The following is a 20,839-nucleotide window of genomic DNA, read 5'->3' on the forward strand; positions in this document are numbered from 1 at the left end:
GAGTACCTATATACACCCAACTCCTCCAACCACACTGTGAGTACCTATATACACCCAACACCTCCAACCACACTGTGAGTACCTACATACACCCAACTCCTCCAACCACACTGTGAGTACCTATATACACCCAACACCTCCAACCACACTGTGAGTACCTACATACACCCAACTCCTCCAACCACAATGTGAGTACCTATATACACCCAACTCCTCCAACCACACTGTGAGTAGCTATATACACCCAACTCCTCCAACCACAATGTGAGTACCTATATACACCCAACACCTCCAACCACACTGTGAGTACCTATATACACCCAACACCTCCAACCACACTGTGAGTACCTATATACACCCAACTCCTCCAACCACACTGTGAGTACCTATATACACCCAACACCTCCAACCACACTGTGAGTACCTATATACACCCAACACCTCCAAACACACTGTGAGTGCCTATATACACCCAACTCCTCCAACCACACTGTGAGTACCTATATACACCCAACTCCTCCAACCACACTGTGAGTACCTATATACACCCAACTCCTCCAACCACACTGTGAGTACCTATATACACCCAACTCCTCCAACCACACTGTGAGTACCTATATACACCCAACACCTCCAACCACAATGTGAGTAGCTATATACACCCAACTCCTCCAACCACACTGTGAGTACCTATATACACCCAACTCCTCCAACCACAATGTGAGTACCTATACACCCAGCACCTCCAACCACACTGTGAATACCTACATACACCCAACTCCTCCAACCACACTGTGAGTACCTATATACACCCAACTCCTCCAACCACACTGTGAGTACCTATATACACCCAACACCTCCAACCACACTGTGAGTACCTACATACACCCAACTCCTCCAACCACAATGTGAGTAGCTATATACACCCAACTCCTCCAACCACACTGTGAGTACCTATATACACCCAACTCCTCCAACCACACTGTGAGTACCTATATACACCCAACTCCTCCAACCACAATGTGAGTAGCTATATACACCCAACACCTCCAACCACACTGTGAGTACCTATATACACCCAACTCCTCCAACCACACTGTGAGTACCTATATACACCCAACTCCTCCAACCACACTGTGAGTACCTATACACCCAACTCCTCCAACCACAATGTGAGTAGCTATATACACCCAACTCCTCCAACCACACTGTGAGTACCTATATACACCCAACTCCTCCAACCACACTGTGAGTACCTACATACACCCAACTCCTCCAACCACAATGTGAGTAGCTATATACACCCAACACCTCCAACCACACTGTGAGTACCTACATACACCCAATTCCTCCAACCACAATGTGAGTACCTATATACACCCAACTCCTCCAACCACACTGTGAGTACCTATATACACCCAACTCCTCCAACCACACTGTGAGTACCTATATACACTCTTCTCCTCCAACCACACTGTGAGTACCTATATACACCCAACTCCTCCAACCACAATGTGAGTAGCTATATACACCCAACTCCTCCAACCACACTGTGAGTACCTATATACACCCAACTCCTCCAACCACACTGTGAGTACCTATATACACTCTTCTCCTCCAACCACACTGTGAGTACCTATATACACCCAACTCCTCCAACCACACTGTGAGTAGCTATATACACCCAACTCCTCCAACCACACTGTGAGTACCTATATACACCCAACTCCTCCAACCACACTGTGAGTACCTATATACACCCAACACCTCCAACCACACTGTGAGTACATATATACACCCAACTCCTCCAACCACACTGTGAGTACCTATATACACCCAACTCCTCCAACCACACTGTGAGTACACATATACACCCAACTCCACCAACCACACTGTGAGTACCTATATACACCCAACTCCTCCAACCACACTGTGAGTACCTATATACACCCAACTCCACCAACCACACTGTGAGTACCTATATACACCCAACTCCACCAACCACACTGTGAGTACCTATATACACCCAACTCCTCCAACCACACTGTGAGTACATATATACACCCAACTCCTCCAACCACACTGTGAGTACCTATATACACCCAACTCCTCCAACCACACTGTGAGTACACATATACACCCAACTCCACCAACCACACTGTGAGTACCTATATACACCCAACTCCACCAACCACACTGTGAGTACCTATATACACCCAACTCCTCCAACCACACTGTGAGTACACATATACACCCAACTCCACCAACCACACTGTGAGTACCTATATACACCCAACTCCTCCAACCACACTGTGAGTACACATATACACCCAACTCCTCCAACCACACTGTGAGTACACATATACACCCAACTCCTCCAACCACACTGTGAGTACCTATATACACCCAACTCCTCCAACCACACTGTGAGTACCTATACACCCAACTCCTCCAACCACACTGTGAGTACATATATACACCCAACTCCTCCAACCACACTGTGAGTACACATATACACCCAACTCCACCAACCACACTGTGAGTACATATATACACCCAACTCCTCCAACCACACTGTGAGTACACATATACACCCAACTCCACCAACCACACTGTGAGTACACATATACACCCAACTCCTCCAACCACACTGTGAGTACATATATACACCCAACTCCTCCAACCACACTGTGAGTACACATATACACCCAACTCCACCAACCACACTGTGAGTACACATATACACCCAACTCCTCCAACCACACTGTGAGTACATATATACACCCAACTCCTCCAACCACACTGTGAGTACACATATACACCCAACTCCACCAACCACACTGTGAGTACACATATACACCCAACTCCTCCAACCACACTGTGAGTACATATATACACCCAACTCCTCCAACCACACTGTGAGTACACATATACACCCAACTCCACCAACCACACTGTGAGTACACATATACACCCAACTCCTCCAACCACACTGTGAGTACATATATACACCCAACTCCTCCAACCACACTGTGAGTACACATATACACCCAACTCCACCAACCACACTGTGAGTACACATATACACCCAACTCCTCCAACCACACTGTGAGTACATATATACACCCAACTCCTCCAACCACACTGTGAGTACACATATACACCCAACTCCACCAACCACACTGTGAGTACACATATACACCCAACTCCTCCAACCACACTGTGAGTACATATATACACCCAACTCCTCCAACCACACTGTGAGTACACATATACACCCAACTCCACCAACCACACTGTGAGTACACATATACACCCAACTCCTCCAACCACACTGTGAGTACATATATACACCCAACTCCTCCAACCACACTGTGAGTACACATATACACCCAACTCCACCAACCACACTGTGAGTACACATATACACCCAACTCCTCCAACCACACTGTGAGTACCTATATACACCCAACTCCTCCAACCACACTGTGAGTACCTATACACCCAACTCCTCCAACCACAATGTGAGTACCTATATACACCCAACTCCTCCAACCACACTGTGAGTACCTATATACACCCAACACCTCCAACCACACTGTGAGTACCTACATACACCCAACTCCTCCAACCACACTGTGAGTACCTATATACACCCAACACCTCCAACCACACTGTGAGTACCTACATACACCCAACTCCTCCAACCACAATGTGAGTACCTATATACACCCAACTCCTCCAACCACACTGTGAGTAGCTATATACACCCAACTCCTCCAACCACAATGTGAGTACCTATATACACCCAACACCTCCAACCACACTGTGAGTACCTATATACACCCAACACCTCCAACCACACTGTGAGTACCTATATACACCCAACTCCTCCAACCACACTGTGAGTACCTATATACACCCAACACCTCCAACCACACTGTGAGTACCTATATACACCCAACACCTCCAAACACACTGTGAGTGCCTATATACACCCAACTCCTCCAACCACACTGTGAGTACCTATATACACCCAACTCCTCCAACCACACTGTGAGTACCTATATACACCCAACTCCTCCAACCACACTGTGAGTACCTATATACACCCAACTCCTCCAACCACACTGTGAGTACCTATATACACCCAACACCTCCAACCACAATGTGAGTAGCTATATACACCCAACTCCTCCAACCACACTGTGAGTACCTATATACACCCAACTCCTCCAACCACAATGTGAGTACCTATACACCCAGCACCTCCAACCACACTGTGAATACCTACATACACCCAACTCCTCCAACCACACTGTGAGTACCTATATACACCCAACTCCTCCAACCACACTGTGAGTACCTATATACACCCAACACCTCCAACCACACTGTGAGTACCTACATACACCCAACTCCTCCAACCACAATGTGAGTAGCTATATACACCCAACTCCTCCAACCACACTGTGAGTACCTATATACACCCAACTCCTCCAACCACACTGTGAGTACCTATATACACCCAACTCCTCCAACCACAATGTGAGTAGCTATATACACCCAACACCTCCAACCACACTGTGAGTACCTATATACACCCAACTCCTCCAACCACACTGTGAGTACCTATATACACCCAACTCCTCCAACCACACTGTGAGTACCTATACACCCAACTCCTCCAACCACAATGTGAGTAGCTATATACACCCAACTCCTCCAACCACACTGTGAGTACCTATATACACCCAACTCCTCCAACCACACTGTGAGTACCTACATACACCCAACTCCTCCAACCACAATGTGAGTAGCTATATACACCCAACACCTCCAACCACACTGTGAGTACCTACATACACCCAATTCCTCCAACCACAATGTGAGTACCTATATACACCCAACTCCTCCAACCACACTGTGAGTACCTATATACACCCAATTCCTCCAACCACACTGTGAGTACCTATATACACTATTCTCCTCCAACCACACTGTGAGTACCTATATACACCCAACTCCTCCAACCACAATGTGAGTAGCTATATACACCCAACTCCTCCAACCACACTGTGAGTACCTATATACACCCAACTCCTCCAACCACACTGTGAGTACCTATATACACTCTTCTCCTCCAACCACACTGTGAGTACCTATATACACCCAACTCCTCCAACCACACTGTGAGTAACTATATACACCCAACTCCTCCAACCACACTGTGAGTACCTATATACACCCAACTCCTCCAACCACACTGTGAGTACCTATATACACCCAACACCTCCAACCACACTGTGAGTACATATATACACCCAACTCCTCCAACGACACTGTGAGTACCTATATACACCCAACTCCTCCAACCACACTGTGAGTACACATATACACCCAACTCCACCAACCACACTGTGAGTACCTATATACACCCAACTCCTCCAACCACACTGTGAGTACCTATATACACCCAACTCCACCAACCACACTGTGAGTACCTATATACACCCAACTCCACCAACCACACTGTGAGTACCTATATACACCCAACTCCTCCAACCACACTGTGAGTACATATATACACCCAACTCCTCCAACCACACTGTGAGTACCTATATACACCCAACTCCTCCAACCACACTGTGAGTACACATATACACCCAACTCCACCAACCACACTGTGAGTACCTATATACACCCAACTCCACCAACCACACTGTGAGTACCTATATACACCCAACTCCTCCAACCACACTGTGAGTACACATATACACCCAACTCCACCAACCACACTGTGAGTACCTATATACACCCAACTCCTCCAACCACACTGTGAGTACACATATACACCCAACTCCTCCAACCACACTGTGAGTACACATATACACCCAACTCCTCCAACCACACTGTGAGTACCTATATACACCCAACTCCTCCAACCACACTGTGAGTACCTATACACCCAACTCCTCCAACCACACTGTGAGTACATATATACACCCAACTCCTCCAACCACACTGTGAGTACACATATACACCCAACTCCACCAACCACACTGTGAGTACATATATACACCCAACTCCTCCAACCACACTGTGAGTACACATATACACCCAACTCCACCAACCACACTGTGAGTACACATATACACCCAACTCCTCCAACCACACTGTGAGTACATATATACACCCAACTCCTCCAACCACACTGTGAGTACACATATACACCCAACTCCACCAACCACACTGTGAGTACACATATACACCCAACTCCTCCAACCACACTGTGAGTACATATATACACCCAACTCCTCCAACCACACTGTGAGTACACATATACACCCAACTCCACCAACCACACTGTGAGTACACATATACACCCAACTCCTCCAACCACACTGTGAGTACATATATACACCCAACTCCTCCAACCACACTGTGAGTACACATATACACCCAACTCCACCAACCACACTGTGAGTACACATATACACCCAACTCCTCCAACCACACTGTGAGTACATATATACACCCAACTCCTCCAACCACACTGTGAGTACACATATACACCCAACTCCACCAACCACACTGTGAGTACACATATACACCCAACTCCTCCAACCACACTGTGAGTACATATATACACCCAACTCCTCCAACCACACTGTGAGTACACATATACACCCAACTCCACCAACCACACTGTGAGTACACATATACACCCAACTCCTCCAACCACACTGTGAGTACATATATACACCCAACTCCTCCAACCACACTGTGAGTACACATATACACCCAACTCCTCCAACCACACTGTGAGTACATATATACACCCAACTCCTCCAACCACACTGTGAGTACACATATACACCCAACTCCACCAACCACACTGTGAGTACACATATACACCCAACTCCTCCAACCACACTGTGAGTACATATATACACCCAACTCCTCCAACCACACTGTGAGTACCTATATACACCCAACTCCTCCAACCACACTGTGAGTACACATATACACCCAACTCCACCAACCACACTGTGAGTACCTATATACACCCAACTCCACCAACCACACTGTGAGTACCTATATACACCCAACTCCTCCAACCACACTGTGAGTACCTATATACACCCAACTCCACCAACCACACTGTGAGTACCTATATACACCCAACTCCTCCAACCACACTGTGAGTACACATATACACCCAACTCCTCCAACCACACTGTGAGTACCTATATACACCCAACTCCTCCAACCACACTGTGAGTACCTATATACACCCAACTCCTCCAACCACACTGTGAGTACCTATATACACCCAACACCTCCAACCACACTGTGAGTACATATATACACCCAACTCCTCCAACCACACTGTGAGTACCTATATACACCCAACTCCACCAACCACACTGTGAGTACATATATACACCCAACTCCTCCAACCACACTGTGAGTACATATATACACCCAACTCCTCCAACCACACTGTGAGTACCTATATACACCCAACTCCTCCAACCACACTGTGAGTACACATATACATCCAACTCCACCAACCACACTGTACTGTATGTATGAAAGATGACATGGGTCCCCAGATCCTCAACAACTTCTACAGCTGGACCATCAAGAACATTCTGACCGGTTGCATCACCGCCTGGTATGGCGAATGCTTGGCATCCGACTGCAAGGCCCCACAGAGGGTAGTGCGTACGGCCCAGAACATCACTGGGGCCAAGCTTCCTGCCAACCAGGACCTATACACTAAGCGGTGTCAGAGGAAAGCCCCAAAAAATTGTCAAAGACTCCAGTCACCCAAGTTATAGACTGTTCTGTCTGCTACCGCACGGCAAGCGGTACCGGAGCGCCAAGTCTAGGTCCAAATGGCTCCTAACCCGGAAGCTTATAAGAAATCCCGCTATGCCCTCCGACGAACCATCAAACAGGCAAAGCGTCAATACAGGACTAAGATCGAATCGTACTACACCCGCTCTGACGCTCGTCGGATGTGGCAGGGCTTGCAAACCATTACAGACTACAAAGGGAAGCACAACCGAGAGCTGCCCAGTGACACAAGCCTACCAGACGAGCTAAATAACTTCTATGCTCGCTTCGAGGAAAATAACACAGAAACATTCATGAGAGCATCAGCTGTTCCGGATGACTGTGTGATCACTCTCTCCGCAGCCGATGTGAGTAAGACCTTTAATCAGGTCAACAATCACAAGGCCGCAGGGCCAGACGGACTACCAGGACGTGTACTGTGAGAATGCACTGACCAACTGGCAAGTGTCTTCACTGACATTTTCAACCTCTCCCTGACCCAGTCTGTAATACCAACATGTTTGAAGCAGACCACCATAGTCCCTGTGCCCAAGAACACTAAGGTAACCTGCCTAAATGACTACCAACTCATAGCAATCACATCTGTAGCCATGAAATGCTTGGAAAGGCTGGTCATGGCTCACATCAACACCATTATCTTAGAAAGAGGGTAGTGCGTACGGCCCAGTACATCACCGGGGCCAAGCTTCCTGCCATCCATGACCTCTATACCAGGTGGTGTCAGAGGAAGGCCCTAAAAATTGTAAAAGACACCAGCCACCCTAGTCATAGATTGTTCTCTCTACTACCGCACGGAAAGCGGTACCGGAGCACCAAGTCTAGGACCAAGAGGCTCCTAAACAGCTTCTACCCCCAAGCCATAAGACTCCTGAACATCTAATCAAATGGCTACTCAGACTATTTGCATTGCCCCCCCCCTCTTTTACGCTGCTGCTACTCTGTGTTGTTATTATCTATGCATAGTCACTTTAATAACTCTACCTACATGTACATATTATCTCAATTACCTCGACACCGGTGCCCCCGCACATTGACTCTGTACTGGTATCCCCTGTATATAGCCCCGCTATTGTTATTTACTGCTGCTCTTTAATTATTTGTTATTCTTATCTCTTACTTTTTGGGGGGTATTTTCTTAAAACTGCATTGTTGGTTAAGGGCCTTGTTTTAACACTGCTGCTACTCGCTGTTTATTATCCATGCATAGTCACTTTACCTCTACTTACCGTACATGTACAACTTACCTACACTAACCTTTACCCCCGCACATTGAATTGTTACCAATACCCCTTGTATATAGCCTCAATATTGTTATTTTATTTTGTTTTAGCTTATTTAGTAAGTATTTTCTTAACTCTATTTTCTTTCAACTGCATTGTTGGTTTAAGGGCTTGTAAGTAAGCATTTCACCGTATTCAGAGCATGTGACATTTGATTTGATTTGACAATAGAGTAACGAAAGTGGACAATTCATTCCACCCTTTCTCAAAACAGGACGGTTATTTGACCTTTTGCCCCATTTTTCTTCCATGTATGACATCATAGATGTGAATCAGGGATTAATACGGTTACTGACTTTTTATTTTTATTTAGTGTATTTATGAATAATGATAATATGACATCTTATCATTCTCACAAATGTATTTTCTTCACTCAGGCACACAATACGGAACAGGCTTCCGGTAATGGTAAGTTACAATTTGTCAACTTGTTTCACAACATTATTTGTCAACCTGTTTCAGAACATCATTTGTCAACCTGTTTCAGAACATCATTTGTCAACCTGTTTCAGAACATCATTTGTCAACCTGTTTCAGTACATCATTTGTTAACCTGTTTCAGAACATCATTTGCCAACCTGTTTCAGAACATCATTTGTCAACCTGTTTCAGAACATCATTTGTCAACCTGTTTCAGAACATCATTTGTCAACCTGTTTCAGAACATCATTTGTCAACCTGTTTCAGAACATCATTTTGCAAACCCTTTTACAATGACGACGATTGTCAGAGTTTTGTTGATACGAAACTAGAAACTTCACCTTTACATATATTCCTGTCCCTTCCAGACGAAGACGTTGCCATTGCTCTGCACGACTTCAAACCAACCACGGACAATGACCTGCCGTTCAAAAAGGGAGAGAGGCTTCAGATCCTCGAGGAGTGAGTACAGTACAGTTCTGATTTAGAACAAACGGTCACTCATTATAATTCATAGGGAGATGTCATGCTAATGTTGGGTTCTCAGACAATAGTCTGATAACATATCCTCAGTGTAATAATACAGGATAGCAGTACCCTTTGGAGGCACCGTTACGTAGCTCATTTTGACGTGTAACGAAGTAGACAAAACATGCTCTGTTGTTGTTCTGTGAAGGAATGGGGACTGGTGGCTTGCTAAGTCACTGGTGACGGGAGAGGAAGGGTGCATTCCATGTACGTACGTGGCCAGAGTAGACACCCTAGAAATAGAAAAGTAAGTGAATCTGCTCTGACATAAGTCAGCCATTTTCTTTTTGATTATTGAACACTTCGAGCACGGGTTATCATACGTTTACAATACATACTTCACCATAGATCATTATAAATGAACTGAGTTGTGTTGACAGGAAATTAAAACCACTTTCCTTTCCTGTATCAGTATGCTTCCTGTATCCGTATGCTTCCTGTATCAGTATGCTTCCTGTATCCATATCCTTCCTGTATCCGTATGCTTCCTGTATCCGTATTCTTCCTGCATCAGTATGCTTCCTGTATCAGTATGCTTCCTGTATCCGTATGCTTCCTGTATCAGTATGCTGCCTGTATCAGTATGTTTCCTGTATCCATATCCTTCCTGTATCAGTATGCTTCCTGTATCAGTATGTTTCCTGTATCCATATCCTTCCTGTATCAGTATGCTTCCTGTATCCGTATGCTTCCTGTCTCAGTATGCTTCCTGTATCCATATCCTTCCTGTATCAGTATGGTTCCTGTATCAGTATGCTTCCTGTATCAGTATCCTTCCTGTATCAGTATGCTTCCTGTATCCGTATGCTTCCTGTATCAGTATGCTTCCTGTATCCATATCCTTCCTGTATCAGTATGCTTCCTGTATCCGTATGCTTCCTGTATCAGTATGCTTCCTGTATCCGTATCCTTCCTGTATCAGTATGCTTCCTGTATCCGTATGCTTCCTGTATCAGTATGCTTCCTGTATCCGTATACTTCCTGTATCCGTATACTTCCTGTATCAGTATGCTTCCTGTATCCGTATGCTAAGTATGTAACACATTATTTGCCGACACTTGCCTGTTCTTCCATGTATTGTAGATGGTTTTTCAAGGACCTGAGTCGTAGAGAGACAGAGCGTCTTCTCCTGGCTCCGGGGAATAAAACTGGGTCTTTTCTAGTTCGAGAGAGTGAGACCACCAAAGGTCAGAATCATCCTCTCTGTCTTTTAAAGTACAACATCGCCATTTTCTGAACAACACAACATATATATATATATTTTTAAATTCAAAATAGCTCCAAAAATATAATACTGAAAGACTTGGAATGGTCAAATCATCCATCTTGTACGTATAACCATATAATTGACATTAAACAGAACTGACATATTCAGTAAACAAACTGATACAAACCCGATATCAAGAACTGAAAAAAAAAAGCCTCATAAAGCTGTAAGCTAAACAAATCAAATCAAATTTTATTTGTCACATACACATGGTTAGCAGAGGTTAATGCGAGTGTAGCGAAAATGCTTGTGCTTCTAGTTCCCGACCGTGCAGTAATATCTAAACACACACTAACACCGTATGTATCATTTACATGTCGCCCAAAGGTGCTTTCTCCCTGTCCATCAGAGACGCAGGGCAGGAGCATGGGGATGTGGTGAAACACTACAAGATCCGCACCCTGGATAACGGAGGGTTCTACATCTCTCCGTCCACCTCCTTCTCTTCCCTGCAGGAGCTGGTCAAGTACTACACACGTGAGTTAAAATGACCGTTTGTCACGTTCGTTCGTCGTAATGAGGATGACCAAGGCGCGGCGTGATTTGAATACATTCTTCTTTGAGGAACACTGAAACAAACTAACAAAAACGAACGTGAAGCTATAAAATAACTGAGTGCTGACATGCAACTACTCATAGACAACTACCCACAAAACCTAAATGGAAAATGGCCACCTAAATAGGATCCCCAATCAGAGACAACGATAAACAGCTGCCTCTGATTGGGAACCAATTCAGGCCACCATAAACCTACATTACCTAGACATACAAAAATCCCCATAGATAAACAAAAAACCCTAGACAAGACAAACACACATACCCACCCTCATCACGGGCGTGACAACCATAAACATCAGGGTTATATTTTTTCTTTATTTCCCTGGATAGTCTACTGTTGAAGTGTCCTGGGGTAAAGAATACCTTGTAGAAAAAAAAAAACATAAGGAAGTTTGAGGTTAAAGTTCATATGACCTCTTAAGGTCAAGGAGTTAAAGCCGTAGACTGGAATCCAATCATCGTGTGGCATTTCAAAGTAAACCAGTTAACTACACCGATGTTTTTTAACCCGAGTGTAGATTTAAGCCCGCTACGTTGGCGTGGTCGTCGTGGTTCACGTGTGATTGCGCAACGTGCTATCACTGAACAATCTCTGACCTTTTCACGGCTTCAGCAAAACTTAACAACTTGACTTCCTTACACGTCAAATAGACCGAAGAGGCCAACCTACATCTATACGTTACCCGTATGAGAGGATGAGGATCTTACTATCAGCTAGCAGGAAGTACGTCAACTCTTTAGATATAGTGAAGTAAATTTCTTCTTGATTAGAAGCTTAAGGAGGTTCTCTCTGCCTCATGTTGTGCACTGCTTAATTTCCTGTCGAGGTGAGCAGTGCTCTTTCCTCTACTGTGGTGGCCGAATAACCAAATAAGTAGACCAGCCTCCCCCCCCCACAGACACATTCCTAAATCAGATAGGTTCTCTCTCATCAAATCACATTCCTAAATCAGATAGGTTCTCTCTCATCAAATCACATTCCTAAATCAGATAGGTTCTCTCTCATCAAATCACATTCCTAAATCAGATAGGTTCTCTCTCATCAAATCACATTCCTAAATCAGATAGGTTCTCTCTCATCAAATCACATTTTATTTGTCCCCTGAGCCGAAATGAAATGAGCCCTTCCCAACGATGTGGAACATTTGTATTTGTAGCATAAGAGGAATAAAATACACAAGAATGGCGCTATATACAGGGAGTACCAGTACCAAGTCAATGTGGAGAGGTATGAGGTATTTAAGCTAGATACAGTGTATTCAGAAAGTACTCAGACCCCTTGACTTTTTCCACATATTGTTACGTTACAGCCTTATTCTAAAATGGATTACATACATTTTTTTATCCTCATCAATCTGTACACAATACTCCATAATGACAACGCAAAAACAGGTTCACTGAAATGTTAGCACATTTATTAAAATCAAAATACGGGGAATCCTAAGTGGCGCAGCGGTTTAAGGAACTGCATCGCAGTGCTAGAGGCATCACTACAGACCTAGGTTCGATCCCGGGCTGTGTTGCAGCTGGCTGCGACCGGGATACGCATGAAGCGGCATGCATTGGTGCGACTGTCTTCCTGGGTTAAGCGGGTAGTGTGTCAAGACGCAGTGTGGCTTGGCAGAGTTGTGTTTCAGAGGACGTATGGCTTTCGACCTTTACCCTCTCCTTGCAGCAATGAGACTGTAATGATGATACCTAGGTTCTGCATTTGGATATCATGAAAAAGAGATAAAAAATGGAAATACCTTATATACTTAAGTATGCAGACCCTTTGCTATGAGACTTGACATTGAGCTCCGGTGCATCCTGTTTCCATTGCTAATCCTTGAGATGTTTTAAAAACTTGATTGTAGTCCCCCTGTGGTAAATTCAATTGATTGAACATGATTTGGAAAGGCACACACCTGTCTATATAAGGTCCCACAGTTGACAGTGCATGTCAGAGCAAAAACCAAGCCATGAGGTTGAAGGAATTGTCCATAAAGCTCTGAAACAGGATTGTGTCGAGGCACAGATCTGGGGAAGGGGACCAATAACTGGGAGACTAGTCAGGATTGAGGAAAGATGAACAGAGCAGAGTAATGAGAACTCCATGATGAAAACCTGCTCCGGAGCGCTCAGAACCTCAGACTGGGGTTAAGGTTCACCTTCCAACAGGACAACGACCCTTAGCACACAGCCAAGACAACGCAGGAATGGCTTCAGGAACAAGTTGACTTGAAACCGATCTAACATCTCTGCAGAGACCTGAAAATAGCTGTGCAGCAACACTCCCCATCCAGAGCTTGAGAGAATCTGCAGAGAAGAATGGGAGAAACTCCCCAAATACAGGAGTGCCAAGCTTGTAGCGTCATACCCAAGAAGACTCGAGGCTGTAATCGCTGCCAAAGGTGCTTCAACAAAGTACTGAGTAAAGGGTCTGAATACTTACTTAAATATTATATATCAGTTTTTGTTATTGGTAATACATTTGCAAAAATTTATAAAAATCTGTTTTTGCTTTGACATTATGCTGTATTGTGTGTAGATTGATGAGTGCATACATTTTTTTTCTTTTTTTTTTGAATAAGGCTGTAACGTAACAAAATATTGAAAAAGTCAAGGGGTCTGAATACATTCCGAATGCACTGTATTTAAAGCGGAGTCGCCATAAAATAATATTTTATTAATCCCCCAGAGGGGAAATTTGAATGCACCAGCCAATACATACATTACCAATAAATACGGCATTAAAAACACAACACAGACACTAAAATCAGCACATCAAGTGTTTATGTTAAAAAGCCTCATAGCATATGGTTAAAAGGATCTGCTGAAATGTTCTGTTTGGGACCTTGTAAACATGCAGCCTTGTTTACAAATTGGAACACTGGAATGTGAGATGTAATCTACTCCTCCATTAGGATGATAGATGTAATCTACTCCTCCATTAGGATGATAGATGTAATCTACTCCTCCATTAGGATGATAGATGTAATCTACTCCTCCATTAGGATGATAGATGATAGATGTAATCTACTCCTCCATTAGGATGATAGATGTAATCTACTCCTCCATTAGGATGATAGATGATAGATGTAATCTACACCTCCATTAGGATGATAGATGTAATCTACTCCTCCATTAGGATGATAGATGATAGATGTAATCTACTCCTCCATTAGGATGATAGATGTAATCTACACCTCCATTAGGATGATAGATGTAATCTACACCTCCATTAGGATGATAGATGTAATCTACTCCTCCATTAGGATGATAGATGTAATCTACTCCTCCATTAGGATGATAGATGTAATCTACACCTCCATTAGGATGATAGATGTAATCTACTCCTCCATTAGGATGATAGATGTAATCTACACCTCCATTAGGATGATAGATGTAATCTACTCCTCCATTAGGATGATAGATGATAGATGTAATCTACTCCTCCATTAGGATGATAGATGTAATCTACACCTCCATTAGGATGATAGATGTAATCTACACCTCCATTAGGATGATAGATGTAATCTACTCCTCCATTAGGATGATAGATGTAATCTACACCTCCATTAGGATGATAGATGTAATCTACTCCTCCATTAGGATGATAGATGTAATCTACTCCTCCATTAGGATGATAGATGTAATCTACACCTCCATTAGGATGATAGATGTAATCTACTCCTCCATTAGGATGATAGATGTAATCTACACCTCCATTAGGATGATAGATGTAATCTACTCCTCCATTAGGATGATAGATGTAATCTACTCCTCCATTAGGATGATAGATGATAGATGTAATCTACTCCTCCATTAGGATGATAGATGTAATCTACTCCTCCATTAGGATGATAGATGTAATCTACTCCTCCATTAGGATGATAGATGTAATCTACTCCTCCATTAGGATGATAGATGTAATCTACTCCTCCATTAGGATGATAGATGTAATCTACTCCTCCATTAGGATGATAGATGTAATCTACGCCTCCATTAGGATGATAGATGTAATCTACACCTCCATTAGGATGATAGATGTAATCTACACCTCCATTAGGATGATAGATGTAATCTACTCCTCCATTAGGATGATAGATGATAGATGTAATCTACACCTCCATTAGGATGATAGATGTAATCTACACCTCCATTAGGATGATAGATGTAATCTACTCCTCCGATTAGGATGATAGATGATAGATGTAATCTACACCTCCATTAGGATGATAGATGTAATCTACTCCTCCATTAGGATGATAGATGTAATCTACTCCTCCATTAGGATGATAGATGTAATCTACTCCTCCATTAGGATGATAGATGTAATCTACACCTCCATTAGGATGATAGATGTAATCTACTCCTCCATTAGGATGATAGATGATAGATGTAATCTACACCTCCATTAGGATGATAGATGTAATCTACTCCTCCATTAGGATGATAGATGTAATCTACTCCTCCATTAGGATGATAGATGTAATCTACTCCTCCATTAGGATGATAGATGTAATCTACTCCTCCATTAGGATGATAGATGTAATCTACACCTCCATTAGGATGATAGATGTAATCTACACCTCCATTAGGATGATAGATGTAATCTACTCCTCCATTAGGATGATAGATGTAATCTACACCTCCATTAGGATGATAGATGTAATCTACTCCTCCATTAGGATGATAGATGTAATCTACTCCTCCATTAGGATGATAGATGTAATCTACTCCTCCATTAGGATGATAGATGTAATCTACACCTCCATTAGGATGATAGATGTAATCTACTCCTCCATTAGGATGATAGATGTAATCTACTCCTCCATTAGGATGATAGATGTAATCTACTCCTCCATTAGGATGATAGATGTAATCTACACCTCCATTAGGATGATAGATGTAATCTACTCCTCCATTAGGATGATAGATGTAATCTACACCTCCATTAGGATGATAGATGTAATCTACTCCTCCATTAGGATGATAGATGTAATCTACTCCTCCATTAGGATGACAGATGTAATCTACTCCTCCATTAGGATGATAGATGTAATCTACTCCTCCATTAGGATGATAGATGTAATCTACTCCTCCATTAGGATGATAGATGTAATCTACTCCTCCATTAGGATGATAGATGTAATCTACTCCTCCATTAGGATGATAGATGTAATCTACTCCTCCATTAGGATGATAGATGTAATCTACTCCTCCATTAGGATGATAGATGTAATCTACTCCTCCATTAGGATAACATATGTAATCTACTCCTCCATTAGGATGATAGATGTAATCTACTCCTCCATTAGGATGATAGATGTAATCTACTCCTCCATTAGGATGATAGATGTAATCTACACCTCCATTAGGATGATAGATGTAATCTACACCTCCATTAGGATGATAGATGTAATCTACTCCTCCATTAGGATGATCGATGTAATCTACTCCTCCATTAGGATGATAGATGTAATCTACTCCTCCATTAGGATGATAGATGTAATCTACTCCTCCATTAGGATGATAGATGTAATCTACTCCTCCATTAGGATGATAGATGTAATCTACACCTCCATTAGGATGATAGATGTAATCTACACCTCCATTAGGATGATAGATGTAATCTACTCCTCCATTAGGATGATCGATGTAATCTACACCTCCATTAGGATGATAGATGTAATCTACTCCTCCATTAGGATGATAGATGTAATCTACTCCTCCATTAGGATGATATATGTAATCTACACCTCCATTAGGATGATAGATGTAATCTACTCCTCCATTAGGATGATAGATGTAATCTACACCTCCATTAGGATGATAGATGTAATCTACACCTCCATTAGGATGATAGATGTAATCTACTCCTCCATTAGGATGATAGATGTAATCTACTCCTCCATTAGGATGATAGATGTAATCTACTCCTCCATTAGGATGATAGATGTAATCTACACCTCCATTAGGATGATAGATGTAATCTACTCCTCCATTAGGATGATAGATGTAATCTACTCCTCCATTAGGATGATAGATGTAATCTACTCCTCCATTAGGATGATAGATGTAATCTACACCTCCATTAGGATGATAGATGTAATCTACACCTCCATTAGGATGATAGATGTAATCTACACCTCCATTAGGATGATAGATGTAATCTACACCTCCATTAGGATGATAGATGTAATCTACACCTCCATTAGGATGATAGATGTAATCTACTCCTCCATTAGGATGATAGATGTAATCTACTCCTCCATTAGGATGATAGATGTAATCTACTCCTCCATTAGGATGACAGATGTAATCTACACCTCCATTAGGATGATAGATGTAATCTACTCCTCCATTAGGATGACAGATGTAATCTACTCCTCCATTAGGATGATAGATGTAATCTACTCCTCCATTAGGATGACAGATGTAATCTACACCTCCATTAGGATGATAGATGTAATCTACACCTCCATTAGGATGATAGATGTAATCTACTCCTCCATTAGGATGATAGATGTAATCTACTCCTCCATTAGGATGATAGATGTAATCTACTCCTCCATTAGGATGATAGATGTAATCTACGCCTCCATTAGGATGATAGATGTAATCTACTCCTCCATTAGGATGATAGATGTAATCTACACCTCCATTAGGATGATAGATGTAATCTACACCTCCATTAGGATGATAGATGTAATCTACTCCTCCATTAGGATGATAGATGTAATCTACTCCTCCATTAGGATGATAGATGTAATCTACTCCTCCATTAGGATGACAGATGTAATCTACTCCTCCATTAGGATGATAGATGTAATCTACTCCTCCATTAGGATGACAGATGTAATCTACACCTCCATTAGGATGATAGATGTAATCTACTCCTCCATTAGGATGATAGATGTAATCTACTCCTCCATTAGGATGATAGATGTAATCTACTCCTCCATTAGGATGACAGATGTAATCTACTCCTCCATTAGGATGATAGATGTAATCTACTCCTCCATTAGGATGATAGATAATAGATGTAATCTAATCCTCCATTAGGATGATAGATGTAATCTACTCCTCCATTAGGATGATAGATGTAATCTACTCCTCCATTAGGATGATAGATGTAATCTACACCTCCATTAGGATGATAGATGTAATCTACTCCTCCATTAGGATGATAGATGTAATCTACTCCTCCATTAGGATGATAGATGTAATCTACTCCTCCATTAGGATGACAGATGTAATCTACTCCTCCATTAGGATGATAGATGTAATCTACTCCTCCATTAGGATGACAGATGTAATCTACTCCTCCATTAGGATGATAGATGTAATCTACTCCTCCATTAGGATGATAGATGTAATCTACTCCTCCATTAGGATGATAGATGTAATCTACTCCTCCATTAGGATGATAGATGTAATCTACTCCTCCATTAGGATGATAGATAATAGATGTAATCTAATCCTCCATTAGGATGATAGATGTAATCTACTCCTCCATTAGGATGATAGATGTAATCTACTCCTCCATTAGGATGATAGATGTAATCTACTCCTCCATTAGGATGATAGATGTAATCTACTCCTCCATTAGGATGATAGATGTAATCTACTCCTCCATTAGGATGATAGATGTAATCTACTCCTCCATTAGGATGATAGATGTAATCTACTCCTCCATTAGGATGATAGATGATAGATGTAATCTACACCTCCATTAGGATGATAGATGTAATCTACTCCTCCATTAGGATGATAGATGTAATCTACACCTCCATTAGGATGATAGATGTAATCTACTCCTCCATTAGGATGATAGATGTAATCTACACCTCCATTAGGATGATAGATAATAGATGTAATCTACACCTCCATTAGGATGATATAAATCCTAATTCTTTTGTTGAATGATTTTTACATTTGTGCGAAATTATTTCGACATAAATCTACACTTTCTCATATTGAACGTCTAACATGAGTGGGGCGGGTGTGGCTTCAAGACATTGATCTCGAGAGCAGCTGTTCACTTATTGTGTCTGCTCCAACACAGTTCCACCTCCGACAGCAAAAACACGCGCTATGCGGGTGTCTGCCATCGCCGGTTAACACTTGATCCGATTGAATCCAGGCCCAAATGTCATGTAAAGCGAAGAGTTTTTTTGTTTGTTATTTCGAATCTTCATGCCTCTGGAAAGGTTACTAAACTAGCGAGCATGGTTCACCAAATCACCTTTGTTATACGTCTTCAGATGCCTTTTGGCTGGGTGCTCTACCGCAATCAATAACAATAAAAATTATAAATAGGGAATGTGTTTCTCTCTGGGGTCTGTTGCCGAGCAACAGGGATGGCTGACAGGCTGTAATTCTCTCTGAGGTCTTTTGCTGAGCAACAGGGATGGCTGACAGGCTGTAATTCTCTCTGAGGTCTGTTGCCGAGCAACGGGGATGGCTGACAGGCTGTAATTCTCTTTGGGGTCTGATGCTGTGTCACAGGGATGGCTGACAGGCTCTAATTCTCTCTGAGGTCGGTTGCCGAGCAACGGGGATGGCTGACAGGCTGTCATTTTCTCTGGGGTCTGTTGCTGTGTCACAGGGATGGCTGACAGGCTCTAATTCTCTCTGAGGTCGGTTGCTGAGCAACGGGGATGGCTGACAGGCTCTAATTCTCTCTGGGGTCTGTTGTTATGTCATAGGTACGTGTGATGGGTTGTGTCAGCGTCTGAACGCCCCCTGCAAGCCGAAGGCCCCCATTCAGCCGTGGGCCCAGGACGAGTGGGAGATACCCAGAGACTCGCTGAAAATGGTCAGGAAGTTGGGAGCAGGACAGTTTGGAGAAGTCTGGATGGGTACGAGATATGCTGAAGCAATGTGTGTGTGTGTGTGTGTGTGTGTGTGTGTGTGTGTGTGTGTGTGTGTG

The 20,839-nt window shown here is 42.8% G+C and overlaps 1 protein-coding gene across 1 annotated transcript in view; it reads left to right on the forward strand.

Annotated features, from left to right (window-relative positions):
• The window catches only part of blk (BLK proto-oncogene, Src family tyrosine kinase), a 66,558-nt gene that overhangs the window by 2,225 nt on the left and 43,494 nt on the right, over positions 1-20,839 (forward strand). Inside the window, exons 3-8 of the mRNA XM_071412478.1 lie at positions 9,524-9,554; positions 9,935-10,028; positions 10,243-10,341; positions 11,178-11,281; positions 11,689-11,838; positions 20,616-20,768. Coding sequence (XP_071268579.1) covers positions 9,524-9,554; positions 9,935-10,028; positions 10,243-10,341; positions 11,178-11,281; positions 11,689-11,838; positions 20,616-20,768 — 631 coding nt within the window. The remainder of the gene's footprint in view (positions 1-9,523; positions 9,555-9,934; positions 10,029-10,242; positions 10,342-11,177; positions 11,282-11,688; positions 11,839-20,615; positions 20,769-20,839) is intronic.

Source organism: Salvelinus alpinus, chromosome 8 (assembly GCF_045679555.1).
Source record: "Salvelinus alpinus chromosome 8, SLU_Salpinus.1, whole genome shotgun sequence".
In the NCBI taxonomy this organism is placed as follows: Eukaryota; Metazoa; Chordata; class Actinopteri; order Salmoniformes; family Salmonidae; genus Salvelinus; species Salvelinus alpinus.